This window comes from Garra rufa, chromosome 8, assembly GCF_049309525.1.
Source record: "Garra rufa chromosome 8, GarRuf1.0, whole genome shotgun sequence".
NCBI lineage: Eukaryota > Metazoa > Chordata > Actinopteri > Cypriniformes > Cyprinidae > Garra > Garra rufa.
Genome location: NC_133368.1, coordinates 38,083,240 through 38,099,148, shown reverse-complemented (window position 1 = coordinate 38,099,148; position 15,909 = coordinate 38,083,240). Strand labels below are relative to the sequence as shown.

Genomic DNA, 15,909 nt, shown 5'->3' with positions numbered 1-15,909 from the left:
TTTTAAATAGTCAGAGTTGTTCATGAGTCCCTTGTTTGTCCTAAACAGTTAAACTGGCCGCTGTTCATCAGAAAAATCATTCAGGTCCCACCTTTTTCAGCAGTTTTGTGTATTTTCAGCATTGTGGATGCTAAGAGCCGGGGGTGAAAACTTCTTGAATTTGGAGAACAGGGTAAATTTAACTTATTTGTCTTCTGAAGCCTCTAAAAGGCAGTACTAAATGGAAAAAAAAAAATGGATATTTTGGCAAAATAAGAAAAAAGTTTTTATCCCTGACTCTTAATGCATGGTTTTTCTATCTGGAGCATCAGTGAGCTCAGTTGTCCTTAGTATGAAAAGATGGATTTCAAAATCATACAGTCATTGTTTGAAAGGGTTCAAATGCACAAAAATCCTGAAAAACCAAAGAATTTGTGGGACCTGAAGGATTTTCCCAAACAAGAAACTCATGAGCAACTATCAGAAAGCTGTGGATCATTCAGGTTACAACACAGTATTAAAAATTAACTGCATGTAATCTTCTGAACAGGGTCATTTTAATAAATTCAATTACTATTTTCTCTTGTGGACTATATGTAAACGTCTCATGTGAAATATCTTATTCAGGTCAGTACTAAATAAAATATAACATGCATTTTGTATGATCCCTCTTATTTTGGTAAAAGAATTAGCATTTTGCAAAGTGTATGTAAACTTTTGACCTCAACTGTATCTAATCCAATGACATTCACACATTTTCACACAGTGTGAATGTCCGTTATTCTTTTATTCTTTCATTTTCATTCCATTTTCCTCTAGATTAATCTGAGCCACAATAATGTCCACTTTATTCACAGCATGGAGTTTTTTCTAATACAAATAAACAGATATACAGATTGATCACCCACATGAAGCCCTCTGAACACACATATACATCTCCAAATGGCTTTGTTAATCACGATAGTGGGTGTGTGATTCTGTCAGGTGGAAAATAGAAACCGGCTCTCTATCTGCCACAATGTAATGAGGGGAGATGTATGATAAAAAGCTGAAATGTGATCAGCTGAGGCGTTTGACAGTTATGCAAACACAGAAAGCTAAATTGCACAGGTTTATCTGTCTGTATAAAGGAAAGAAAACCTTATTTTGGCTCTGCCTCATGGCTCTGCATAATACAATCAGTATCAAACAATATAAATGTCACAATTATTCAAGTTTTCAGACTCTTAGCTCTTTCATTTTCTTTTAGAGATCTTGCAGTTGTGATCATATACTTTCAAAAGTTTTGGGTCCTTTATTTTAAAGAATATTATAAGAAATTATTACATTTAACATAAAACTGATCAAAAGTGTATCATGTATATAATGCTATTTGATAATGTTGAAAAAGTATTCGACAAAAATATTGTCACAAATCATTATCAATGTTAAAAACAGTTGTGCTGCTTATTAAAAAATATTTCTTGTGCATTAAATCAGCATATTAGAAGGATCATGTAACAATGAAGACTGGAGTAATGGCTGCTGAAAATTCTGCTTTTCCATCATGGGAATAAATTACATTTTTATAATATAAAATTTACATATAATTACATTTTTATATATAATATATATTTTAAAATGAATTGGAAAAAGATTAACTAACTGTGTGGCTGTGTGTTTACGCTTTCCCTTTCTTTAGAGTGCCACAGTGGCTTTTAAAGAGCAGTGTGGGCTCCCCCCGATGGCCACACTGAAGCAGTGCATCCAGAGCTTGGCCACGAGGCTGCAGAGCCCAGATGGGGCCCCAAGTGCCACACTCACTCTGAAGGAAGGTTACCCGTGCCTGGAACCTGTGGGCAACTTGACTGATGCCGCTCGTAAACTGCTAAATGGTTATGACACGGTAAGAGACACCCATTCATGTAGGCTATTTTAATATCACGCATCATTGCCATTCCTGGGCTGTTGGTGGTTCCGTTTCATAGACTATAATAGGCTAACTTTATGTTTATGTGAAATTTCTCAGGCATCACTAATGTGTAGATAAAACCATTATTTCAGCAAAGCTACTGCTGCAAATATAAACAATATGATATACTATATCAGTCAGCTATCCTCTTCATTACATTACATTACATGCTATTACAATGGCATTTGTCTTTTTAGCTGTCCCACATGTATGGGTGTGGGAGTTAGAACAGGCACATCAGAGTGAGTAAGACATCTAAGGCTTTAGTCACCATCGTCCTCCTCTGCTGTTGTAGGTTCCCTTATTCTCTGTCTTTCCATGTGGGTTGCCTCTGGGTCCTGTTGTGTGTTTGAGACCGGGAGAGTCAGACTGGCAGGACTACATTTTATAAATATCCTCGCTGTGAGAGAGGACAGCAAGGGTCTTCTCAGAATTGTATTGTTTAAAGATTAGTTTTTTATAGTTCATAATGGAGTTCTCAGATGTGTTGTTTTAGTATTTTTTGTTTTTGTCAGAAATGAGTTTAGATACAGTAAATGTATAGAGCTATACAATTAATGTATTGATTATTGAGAACTAAATGCAAAAATAGGAGCATTGTCTCCTCTGAAATTCTTAAGGAGACACGTGAGATCACTACAGCCCAAAGTTTGCCTTTTGGGTTCACATTTGAGCCATATTCATTAACTCTGAGTGTACAAAACCGTTCAATAGTTTTTGAAAAAAGTCAGTTATGCTCACCGAGACGGCATTTGTTTGATAAAAATGCAGTAAAACAGCAATATTATGAAGTATCATTACATTTTAAAATGACTGTTTACTTAAATATATTTTTAATATTATTTATTCCTGTAATGGCAAATCTACATTTTAGCCGCCACTACTCCTGTGTTCAGAAATCATTCTAATATGCTGATTTGGTGCTCAAGAAACATTTATTATTATTATTATTATTATTATTATTAATATTATCTACAGTGCCTTGTGAAAATATTCATACCCCTTAATTTTTTTTTCACATTTTATGTTGCTGCCTTATATTAAACTACTTTAAATTACTACTTTTTCTACATCAATCTACACTCCATATACTAGAATGGCAAAGCAAAAAACAACATTTTTTTAACGTCTTTGCAAATTATTAAAAATAAAAAGCTTGAATGATTCTATTACATAAGTATTCACACCCTAAACTGGGGCAGTTAAAATTTAGGTCAGGAGCATTCATATTGCTAGTAGATGTTACTACACTTTGAGTAGAGATAACCTTGGGCAAATTCAAAAACCAAGCCCTGAGGTGAAAAAAAAATAAAAAAATGACTGTAGCTCAGAAACTCGATTGCATCAAGCCACACATCTGGGAAAGAGTTCAGAAAAAAAAATTGCTACATTGAAAGTTTACAGAAGCATGTTACCCTTAATGGAAGAAGTTTGAAACAACCAGGACTCTTCCTAGAGCTGGCCTCCTGGCTAAACTAAGCAATTGATGGAGAAAGGCTTTGGTTAGACTGGTGACCGAGAAGCTGATGTTCACTCAAGTTGAGCTCCATGATCATATGTGGAGATAGGTGAATCCTACAGAAGGACAAACATCACTGCAACACTCCAACATATAGTCAGCTCTGTGAATATCCTTGAGTGGTCCAGCCACAGCCAGGGCTTGAACCCAATCAAACATTTCTTGAGAAACCTGAAAATGTCTGCCAGTCTCCATCCAAGATGACAGAGTTTGAGAGGTAAAGAGGCGAGGAGAAGAATAGCAGATAATTGCCAAATGCTGATGTGAAAATGTTGTTGCGTCAAAAAGACTTGAGGCTGCAAATATGCTTCAGCTAAGTACTAAGTTAGTACTTAGTATATAATAAATACAGTTCAATACTTATACAATGTACTTATTTCAGAGGTTTTATTTTTAATAAATGTACAAAGTTGTGATCATTCTGTTTATGCTTTGTCATAATGATGTATGGAGTGTAGCTTGATGTGGAAAAAAGTAAAAGGCAGAAACAAAACAAAACATGAAACAGCATGAATACTTTTGCAAGGCACTGAAGGTTGAAAACCATTGTGCTGGTCTTGCATTTTTTTCCAGATGCTTTGTAGCAATCCTTTTAAATCATATATTTGAAACATTGCAAATATCTTTACTATCATGTTTGATACATTTTATGTGTCCTCGCTGAATGAAAGTATTAATTTCTTTCTAAAAAAATCATAAAAGAGTCTCTCTGAATCTTTCTTCAGATGATCTCCGCCAACAAACAGCTGATAGAAAATGCAGATGCAGTGCACGAGAGAATCGCACAAGTGCAAAAGGAAGGTGAGTAGAGGTGTGGGGGAGAAGATGAGTGGAGGATGAATCATCTTTGTATTTTCTTTCCAACGTACAATGTTTCACTCAGAATGACACAACGTTTCACTCAGGCCCCAGAGGATGTGTGAAAAATCTTGAGAAACAATTCACAGATTTCTCAAATTTGCATTTATCCACAACACACACAGTCCCCTATCAACACTTCAAAACGTTCCCTTTTATCCTGAAAGGTGCTGAAAATACCTTCACAGTTGTTTTGAAATGATGTAAGTCTATAAAGTATTCAGTGTTGATTAGGTGCTTATACTAGTGATGCTATGAATTACATTTTCTAGTAGTTTGACGGCAGGGCTGTTGCTAATGTATTGAGGTCATTGGTATTGTTTATCGCATAGGGTCCCTGGAAACATCACACATCTTTCACCCCACTAGCGATGATCCTGTTTATGTAGCTTTTCCAGTAACAAGCTACAAACTTTTCCAAAGTCTATTTGTTTTTGTAGCATAACACCACTGTTATGTGATATTGGATGAGCAGCTTTATAACCAGGTTAGTTGACGCAGTATTCAAAGAATGTAGCTTTGGGAAGTCTGATTCTTTTTGGTGAGACTCTTCATTCTGGTGGTGTTATGTAAATAAACGATTCACCGTTTAAATAAATCATTCACAGTGCCTGCATGGAGCTTTCTGTCTTGCTTTTTATATTTAATGTAGGAAATGTTTACTTAAATGGTGCTTTTTATCACTGTTTGCGACCCAGTTTTTTAAAACCATTTCATCTATTTAAGTGTCACCCTAATTGGCATTCATTGATTAAAAAAACCCTCAATGTGTTTATGCTAAAAAACTATTAGTAAATTAAAATGGTTAACGTATAAGGAAAAGAAGCATGCAGACAGCAGTTACACTGTGAAATTAAATATTTTCTACAAGTACTAGAATATCCTCACTGTCTGTTTCTAGCTTCGTTATCTCTCACACAAATATTTTACCCATAATTACACACATCCGAGACACTTAGGTCAAATGACTCTGTTTGAATGTCCTTATGAGGGTATATTGATGAAATGAGAGCAAGCGAGTACAGACAACACAGGAGATTAAGAATGAAAGGGCAGCTTACAGAGGCCATGCCAAGATTCATCACGGGAAGCACAATAATATCTAACCAGAGGATGAATGAGTACATATCATCCATTATTTGACAGCTCAGTTCTTGCAGAAGCATGTTTGCACCAAAAATGGCAAGCCAGAAAAAAAGATACATGTTATGTGTTTGTTTTCATTTTCTGTTATGTCCTCTTAGGAATGGTGTTTCATGAAGACCTGCCCAGGTTGGGAGAAAAGGAAAATCTGAAAGGGCGTAAACAAAGTAAAGCTGTGGAAAGTTTCACTTGGAACATCACTGTGCTGAAGGTAAATAGCGTGAGCTTCTCTTTTCCCTCCCTCAAATAGCCTTGAATTTTTGGATAATGTTTTCACTCTGCTTTTAGACGAAAGGGAGTTGGGCTTCTGTTTTCTGAAATGCGATCTCGCAAATGTAAGCTGTTTGACCTTATAAATGCAGCGTGTGCGGTGGACTTTTTAAATGAGCAGGTCCTTTCTCTGGGTTTGGCCGGTTTTTCATTTGATGTTTATGCTGTTTATGGGTTAAAAGATTATGCAGCAGCATTTACTTTACACTTGGGACTATAAACAAGAGACATTACCATAAAAGCTCTCTTCAAAGTGTTCTTGTTTAGCTATTATTAATAGTCGCTGCATTTTTAGAGCTTTAGTCAATAAATCTTCTATGTCCTTTAATTTGTTTTTCCCCATTGAGGTCCACTTTGTTTAAAAATCTTTTAGTATACATGATCGTTTCCCAACAGGCAAATGTTTGCTGCTGTGACTTCTTTCTGAAATACATTTTGCAGTGAAGTACACCCAAGTTTAACAGATTATTGGAAAAGGAAAAATGCATGGCAGGGACTTGTTTATATTCAGATTATTCAGTTATATTTTCATTTTAAAAATTGAGGTAAGAAAAAAATTGTATACACAGATGAATTGTTCACAGTAAAATCAATGATAATGAGATTTATGAAATAGATAGGGTGGTTTATTGGCTTAATGAATCATTCAGTAACTGACTCATGAAGACTGGCTCAATGTTTGTTCCTGAATGAATTAGTGCATTTGATCATATCAGACTGAATGAATGACTCAGTGAGTCAATGATTCACTCATAAAGACAGTCACTTGTCGCCACCATAGACTATAAAAAAAGATGGATGACGCGTCTCCACTTCTGTCCACTTTAGAAAAGTGAAGCCAGAACATCTCAGTATGGCGTCATTTGCCAGAGCCAGAGTCTGCACAGTACTGATTTATTTGGGGGCTGAATCTGCACAGTAGTGATTAGTTTGGAGTCTGAGTCTGCGCAGGAGCGATTAGTTTGGAGCTTGACTTTGTAATCTATTTTGAGTCCGAATCTGCACATAAATTATTTATTTGGGAGGCCGAATCTGCACAGTACTGATTCATTTGGAGTCTTGAGTCTGCGCAGTACCAATTTGTTTGGAGCCTGACTTTGTAATTTATTTTGAGCCTGAATCTGCGCCTAAGTGATTTATTTGGGGGCCGAATCTGCATAGGTGTGATTCATTTGGAGTCTGAGTCTGCACAGTAGTGATTTGTTTGGAGCCTGACTCTGCATGGTTGCGATTCGTTTGGAGCCCGAGTCTGTGCAGTAGTGATCGTGAGGTGGAACCGCAGTATCAAAGTCTCGCTTAAATTCCCGCAGACCCAATTACAATATCACAATTATGACACCACACCCCATTTTTAGAGCAACTAAAAACAAACTTATTAGTAAAACACTTTAACATACATAAGCATAAGAACTGCCTAAAATGACAGAAAGCATCTTTGGAAAAAAAATATTTGAAGTGTAATTTAATTAAGTTTGTCTCTCCTCCTATTAGGTTACATGGAAAGGGTGGGGTTTATGACCTATACTGGGTCCAACCACCTGGGGGCGATTGAAACATTTTGGCTTTACTTTTCAGGACTTGGTCACCACCTGCTGGTTTAAAAATATAACCTGCATAAAGAGTCTGAAAAATCCCCATGGCAGACACAGTGAGGCTATCCGGAACAGCAAATCAAATTTGTGCAGCAGAGCTAACTGATGTATAATTTCATATCAAACCCAATGCATATAATTCATGTCTCTCTCTCTTTTTAGGGTCAGTGTGACCTCCTGCGCAGTGCTAGGATAGATGCTTTGGATACGTTGAGGCAGCTGGCGTTGGCCTGTGAAGCGTCCGGCCTGATCTTGAACTCCGACGGTCACTACACCCCTCACGGCCCGTCCTCCAGACGCGGCAGCAGCCACGGCAACGGTCGCATCTGAGCCCCAGAGACACACGTAGGCACTGAGAAGAGCATTTATTCATAGGTGAATGAATGGTTGAATGTTGGACAGATGTATAGGTGTCTCAGATGCTAGTAGGGACATTTGTCCTTTACTGATGTGGGTGCTTGTTCTAGCACAGCATTGACCAGATGTTATTTGAGGACAAAATAAGGAATGTTCTTATCAAGACATACTGAATGAAGGACGTAATCGCGAATTCCTCCGCGATATAAAATGACTGATGTCAACAATGTAGATTTTGCTGGAATGAAAAATGTTCCTGCAATATTTTAGTGTCGAGCTAAAGGCTAGAAATGTTTTTCAAGCAGAAAAAAAAATACAAATCTAAAACTGCAACTAATGTTACAGTTCTGAATACAGAAGACTCATTAGTCTTTCCCCAAGTTAATGACTCAACCACCAAAGTGTGAGGTTTGTTTACTCAGGTTAGCACAAACACATCTCAGAAATGCTTTTGGAGGATCTGACGTTGATCTGCATCATCTTCAGGGCTCTCTGCTGTCACTTAAACTGATTGACAGGTGATGCCCACCAGCAGGACAACACCATTTCTGCCCCTAAGCCCCTATCTGAAGCGTATGGGATATAACTGGTGCCTCTCCAGTTATAGGGAACCATATCCTCATCTTCCGTCTTCACCAGTGACACGGATCGTCTTCAGCTCATTAACAATGCAGAATGAACTCAAGAAGGCTTTGTTAAAATACTGCTTAGTGCTCCTAACAGTGTTAACTGAGCTGGGATGACAAGTACAGATTACACAACATATCCATGTACTGCGTATGGAGTTCAGCACCTGGGATTGAAACAATGTTACAATCTAAAGAACCACAGTTTAGATAAAAAGTGACTATTTTGAACACGCATTCCTTGGTTTGATTGGATGAAGACTTCTCATAAGAAACTGAGTCATGACCATCATCATGTTTTTTTGTGTCACAACCAAGACAAATGCTACTAAACATGGCAAAAATTGCTGCCGGTTGTTCGATTATTAAAAAAAACTAACAGCTTTAAGCACTGAGAAGACTAAAGTAGATAAATATCTAACTTGTAAACTGTTTTTCAACTTTCATTGTGTAACATTTGACAGTGTTGTGATAGACGAGGAAAACATTGGCAGTATTTTGTCCGCTGCCGTCAAAGACACTTACAATAGACTAGTTTTTGAAGTTTGCACCTTTTCTTTTCATGTTAACAGAGTAACAGATATTAGATATGTGAGATTGAAAAACTATATAGATATATATTATTTTTCTCATGGTAGACGCGTAGAAGTGTTGGTACGCTGTGTGCGTATGTGAACGTACGTGTGCAAGGGTGCTAATGTAAATGTGTGTGAGATGTTTTAGTGGTACAGTGTTCTGAATGTGACCAATCTGATGCCTGATCGTTGCGCAGTTGTTTTTAAACGAAAACCTGACTGTTGGTTGATGTCAGACATTTTGTTTTAGAAGACCAAATGAGCATATTCACAACAGTGAGGATGTGTCAATCGATAATGAATGGGGTGAGAAAAGGCATAACATTTCCACACAAACAAACGTCCTGTTTTGTCTCCTTTTTAACTTTACTTTGTAGTGTTCTCTACTACTTTTCTCTTCCTTTGTCTGTGCCCTTGTTCTCTTCCTATGCTTTTAATTTTGACTAAAGGCCAGCGAGTTTTTGTGCGTGTTCACATCTGAACTGAATGTGTACTGATTCCTAAAGTGTTCCTTAAAAAAAACGTTGTTTGCTAAAGAGTGAAGAATTATACATAAACTACAAACATAGTTATTCCCTTTGTTCCTTCAGCCCCTGGACCTGCAACCCAGAGGATCTGTATACCTGTAAAGGGGCCAAAATCTAAATAATGAATACTCATTCACAGTATTAGCTTTCCGTTCCAGTTTAGATGGCTCTTGAGACCAATCAGACATGCGAAGTGAGTTGTCTCACTTTAGACGGGTACAATTACTCTTACGAGCAATCGGATACAAATTCGATGTGTCACTGTCCGTAAGGGTGGATGACGAGCAAAATGAACCCCATTGAGGTGCACTTTAAACTAAACAGAGCAATCCATTTGGAGCGGCCTATTGATTCCTGCAGTATTAGGTAGTGGTCAACATCTCAGACAGTGCAATATTACTCTGCTGTTTGACGTTAAACATAATGACTAGTTTAATGAGGAGCATTAATCCAGCCGTTTCTGCTTTTCTTTCCCGTGTGTGGTTACCGTGCGTTTGTTGTGTCTGCCTTTCCTCTGACTCTTAAAAATTAAAATATAGTTTAAAATATTGTTTTGTCGCATTCTTGTTAGCAGTTGTTGCCCTTGTATAAACGGAGAGTATTTATTAAAGGTGACAAGCGTGCGTTAAACAAAGTAAACTTCAAAGCTTTGTTGCTTTTATTTTGAAATGATGGTTTGTATTTTATAACATTAACAAGTTGATGTAACACAGATGTGCCCCAGACTAAATAAAACTATCTTTTACTGACTGCTGTCTCTTCTGTTAACCGTAACTGTTGTGTCTTATCAATACTGCCGGAGCTCTTTAGGCATTTAATGACTTGTGTTTGGGTATGTTTGTTAATAGTCCACTTAACATTAAGCTTGTGGGGAAACGGTAGCTATCAGTAATGACCATGGCGAAAATATCCGAATTAGCCAGCAGATGGAGTTGTTTCCAGTCTTTAAAATCAGAGGATGCCTTGTAGGCCTGTTGCTACCACAGGAGTTACCTCCTGTCTGTCAAGCCTTTTGTAATTGTTTATTAGGTTCCACTTTATATTAGGTGGCTTCAAGCATAAAAAAAAAATAAGTATAGTGTATTTGTGGTGCAAAACACTTTTTCTGCTATTGAGGTGGGATACAGGTAAGCTTAGAGACAGGTTTGGTGGTATGAGTAGGTTTAAGGGGGTTTTAAGGTGTAAGGGATGGGTCAACAGTGTAATAATAAATGTGTTTACTGAAATTAATTACAGATGTAATTACATATAGGTATTTTATGTAAAACATGTATGAACACAATAAGTGTAGTAGTTAAGGCCACCTAATAAAAAGTGGGACAGAAGTATTTAAGTATTTGAACTTTATAAGCGTATAAGCAAGCACTTAACTCAGGTAGACTACTAGTGAATTTTAAAACTTGCACACAATTGCATTTTACTCGTAATTTAATTTAGATCTTCTATTATCAAATTATATATTTCTCAGGTCAAAGTTCAAAGTTTTTGAACAGTAAGTTTTTTTATGCTTTTTATTTTTGAAGAATTATCTTCTGCTCACCAAATTGGCGTTTATTTGATCCAAAGTAGAACAAAAACAGGAAATTTAGTTTTGTAATTGAATATATTTTTAAATTTAATTTATTTGTGTGATCAAAGCTAAATTTCCAGCATCATTATTCCAGTATTCAGTGTCACAAGATCCTTCAGAAATCCTTCTAATATGTTGATTTGCTGTTCAAGAAACATTTATTATTATCAATGTTTAAAACGGTTGAGTACATTTTTCGATCCAAAGATCAGCATTTATCTAAAATAAAGTAACATTATACACTATGCCATTCAAAAGCTTGGGGTCAGTATGTATACTTTTTTGGGAAAGAAATTATAAAAATCCATACTTTTATTTAGCAAGAATGCTTTAAATCGATCAAAAGTGATGATAAAGACATTTATAATGTTACAAATTATTTCTATTTCAGGCCAATGCTGTTCTTCTGAACTTTCTATTCATCAAAGAAACCTGAAAAAATTCTACTCAGCTGTCTTAAACATAATAAATGTTTTTTGAGCAGCAATATTATATTGCTTTTTGAAGGATCAGTAATGATGCTAAAAATTCAGCTTTGAAATCACAGGACTAAATTGCATTATAATATATATTTAAAATAAAATATTTCAAAATATTTCAAAATTTTACTATACTTGGGTCAAATAAATGCAGGTTTGGTGAGCAGAAGAGACTTCTTTAAAAAACATTAAAAATCTTCACTCCTGCTGAACCAACCAACCAATTAAAATCTGCTTCCACAAATGCATGTGTGTATCTAATGAAATCCACTTCAGTGTAAAGTGTAATTTACCTCAAATTTCTCATTAGTCACCACAACATCGTATTTGACCTAAAGCCTTATGTGTTTTAATAATTGTTAAAATCCATATCCAATTCGACTACTTAGTAGTGTGACTATGTTTAACGTTCTATAAGCAACTATTCTAAAACAACTACAAAAACAGCTGCTTCCGAATGTTATATTTGAATGTTACAGGATTTTGGTTTCAAAGCCTTACATATTTGATAATACTGTGATGAAACTTGAATCAATCAAAACGTAATCTACTGCTTAGTAGAATGCTCTTTTCATACTTTTACTCAAGTATGTTTTTAGGTCGATAGTTTGACTTTTAAAATTTGGACAAGTAAAATAAATTTGAGTAAAATTTGATGCATGAACTAAGATTAAAGTAGAAACAGTCTAGTTTTGATGTTGTTGTTGGCAATATCTTATTTCTCATATAAGTAGGCTGCTATATATGAACCGGGAAACACATTTTGGCCTATCCATCCAACTGTATCCTGTTGTTAGCAAAATTACCTCTTGGTGGAGACAGTGACACAGAATTATGATGAGAAATGAATATCCACACTGCTCTCTGGTAGGCTACACATCTGAAAAGGCAGAAAGCAGAAAACATATTCAAAGTTCAAAATTTGCTAAATATGTGTGATATAAATCTATTTTCTTTTCTATTTTTCTTAAGTTTATGCAATCAGTGATGTTTTTATTTATTTGTTTGTCTTTGTCACAAAACTCTATATTTTCGAGTTGTCACTTTAAATCCATTAAACTCTAAGTGGTTTGATTTTGACCCAAACTAAAGCATGGCTGTGGAGTCTGCCCATTACACACAGCACTGGGTTTTAGACACGTGTCCCACAGGAACAGATGTAAGAAGATGTGACATTGTGCCAAGCGGACAGGTGAAATGACAGGCTGACAGCCTCTAATGCAGCGAACATCTGCCTGCTTTTGGTTCGTGTCAAGAGCATGCGCAGATCTGGCCTCCGATCCTGCCTGAGGCCACGAGAGTCAGAGTACAGCTGCAAAGACAATCTTCAGTCTTAAAACACTTTTAAGACACTCTGGCGTTCTATAACGGCCGCAGTTTGGTCAAAATATTTTTGAAACCTCCATTTTAGATGTTTACCCTAAACCTTAGATCTTCAGAGAAGTTTATTTGTGCTTTATAATTTCTCAGTTTTTGAGAGGTTGTATCTTAAGTAGCACAGTTAATTTAGACCTTGAAGAAAAGTTTAAGTAACGCCTGATTTCTTTGGCGTGACTTTTACTTAACAGCGGTGAGAGCAATCAAATCCTTGACACAGCTAGTGTTAAAACAGCTAGCCATTAGCAGCTGGAACTCTTCGTGTTTTTGTCAGGATTCTCACAGCAAGTCACATCGCCGGGACGTTTCTTTTGCCAAAGGCGCTCACCAACGATGACGCTGTGCTTCCCAACGCTAATAGGGCCCTGTTAATTTTAGCCTGGCGTGCGCCTCAGAGGAGAGCCACTTTGAGTTTAATTACAGTCTTCCTGAGGCAGCAATTTCACTATGATTTTGGCGGAGAAGAGGAAAAAAAGCGCGAGAAATGATCACCTCTTAAAAGTGTCTAAATTGCATCTTATTTTTCCCCTCTTTTTAACCACAACAAAAGGGACGGGCACAATAGCGCGGCATGTTTCCTCCCAATCTAGCGCGCTGTGACCAATTACCAACGCCATTATCTGAGCTGTATTAAAGATGGCACAGGAGGACTGATGAGGCGTGATTGAAAAGTTTGTCATGTAAAGTTTCTTTCCAGCATGTTGCGTTTCCTCTTTGAGCTACAGCACATTATTAACTGCCTGTAGCTTTACTTACTGATACACTAAATCAGGTTCCTTCCATAACTGTCCTTTCAATATGCTTTAAACGGTGTCAAGTATGACTGTATTGAATGTAAAAATGCAATCTTGAACTCACTTCACAATGTGTTTCAGGACGGGACTTGTGGAAATATCCTGGACTTCTTACTGCCATGAGTAACATTTAAATCCATTGTGATCTAGGTTCACACTAGGAAATATGAATGATCTGACATGTGACAGAATCTTAATTAGAATCTCAGAAGTAAACCAGAAATCAGGATGAAAATCCAAAATGTTTATTATATGCGACCCTGGACCACAAAACCAGTCATATAAGAGACAATTGAATCTGAAAGCTGAATAAATAAGCTTTTCATTAGAATAGGACAACATTTGGCCAAGATACAACTCATCAAAATACTGAGAAAATTGCCTTTAAAGTTATCCAAATTATATTTACGGTAGGAAATTTTTAAAATATCTTTATGGAACATTATCTTTACTTAATATCCTAATGATTTTTGGCATATATGAAAAATCAATCATTCTGATATTCAAATATACCCGCACTACTTATGACTGGTTTTGTGATCCAGGATCACACATTATCTAACATCATTATATTCTATTGTTGGCCTATTTAAGTTCAGACACTTTAAAGCCATTCGGTTATTTGCTTTTGATTTAACTGATATAAATCAAATATACACATGACAAGCTATATGTTAGAAATAAGGGAAATGTTCTCGTAAAGGTAGAAAAGACCTTATAAAATCAACTTCAGGGACATATTTTAGGAAAAAGCGTGATGATAACTAAAATTAACTGATAGTAAAAGTTAGGCATTGATAATCTTTAACTTGCAACCGGATTGAATCTGTGACCGGTGAACAAATCTTTGAGATCTTTCAGTTTTATGTAAAGTCAGCCGAATAATTGAAAAGATCTGTCTCAAAAGAATCTGACATTGTTAGGCCTTGAATAAGTGAAGCCTGAAAGCTTCAAAATGTCTTATTTTATGTTTCACAGAAGTCATACAGGTTTGGAAACAGCATGAGGGTGAGTAAATAATGACTGAATTTTCTTTCTAGGGCAAACTGCTACTTTATTAGATATTTATTGTTTATATTTCAGTTTACTTATGCTGCCTTTGCACTGTAGAAATGAATATTTAAACTGAAACGCAATATTTATATGCCTATTATGAGCAACAATTATATAGTAGCATAAAATATAGATCATTTAGTCCTAGTCCATTCCTGTAAAACATCCAGCCACATTCTGTATGACTTTATGTGAAGTTGAGAGCTGACTGACGGGTCAAGTTCTGACCTATAAAACAGCAGTCAGATTTAAAGAGCTGCATTTCCTCCCACAGCTTTTAAAGGAGAGAGACAATGCCTGATGATCTGAAATCATTGCCTATTGTTTAAGCGTACGGCAGAGTTGAGTTGTTAGGTATGTGTAATTGTCTCTCAGTATCATATGTGTGAGAGTGAGCCCTGTGGACTGAGCACCACCCCCTACTGATGAGAGGATACCTGTGCAATCAGACGACACACCGAGAGCCATTGTATCATAATCACTCTCATTCACACACTTCAGCTTTCATCCTCATGATTCATTATCCTTCTGTCAAAGTCATTTACCTTTTCTTCTCTTTTGGCCCTTCACTTGTGCTACTTCTCATGAGTCTCAGTTACTCTGTTGTTGTTTCTGACTCTTCTCTTCTCTTCTCTTCTCTTCTCTTCTCTTCTCTTCTCTTCTCATATTCACTCCTCTCACTTCTGCTCTTCTTCTCTCTTCTCATCTGTTTGCAACAGTTCTCGTTTTGTTTCTCCATACTGTTCTTATCCTCCTTCTTTCCTCTGTGTAGTACTGTCTTTTTTTGCTCTTTTGCATCTCAGCATCACTTGCTGGGATAAAGAAGAGGCCTGTGTGATTAGCACACAATGTCTTTCTGCCATTTATCTTTCATCATTATGGTGACTCCTCTTCGTTCTTTCTTCCCCGCTCTCCGTCTCTTATAGTGCAGGAGTTGTTAATGGCCCGCGTTGCTTCAATTGGTTTCTAAATGCTTATGAGCGAGGGTCCAACTGTGCGCTTAATGAACAGGTATGACTGGGTAATTACAGCAATCTCAGCCCCCTCCCAAACACACACACATGCTAGCCTGGACCACACAAAGCCCAAACAGGACTGAGGAAACCAGGCCCTGCAGGAGTCTGCAGAGGCGGAAAGAAAGGGCAGGAATATAGAGAGAAACTGAACAGGAAAACAAAGGAGACTGAACAGAGAGATTTAAATGTAGTAACTGACTATTATCGGTCATTTAGATAAATG

General features: G+C 36.7%; 1 protein-coding gene across 1 annotated transcript in view; it reads left to right on the top strand.

Moving 5' to 3' along the window:
• plcl1 (phospholipase C like 1) overlaps nt 1–10,146 on the top strand; it is a 110,415-nt gene extending 100,269 nt beyond the window's left edge. The window contains exons 5-8 of the mRNA XM_073845926.1: nt 1,661–1,864; nt 4,175–4,250; nt 5,552–5,661; nt 7,475–10,146. Coding sequence (XP_073702027.1) covers nt 1,661–1,864; nt 4,175–4,250; nt 5,552–5,661; nt 7,475–7,642 — 558 coding nt within the window. The 3' untranslated portion in view covers nt 7,643–10,146. The remainder of the gene's footprint in view (nt 1–1,660; nt 1,865–4,174; nt 4,251–5,551; nt 5,662–7,474) is intronic.
• Nucleotides 10,147–15,909: the final 5,763 nt, after the last annotated feature.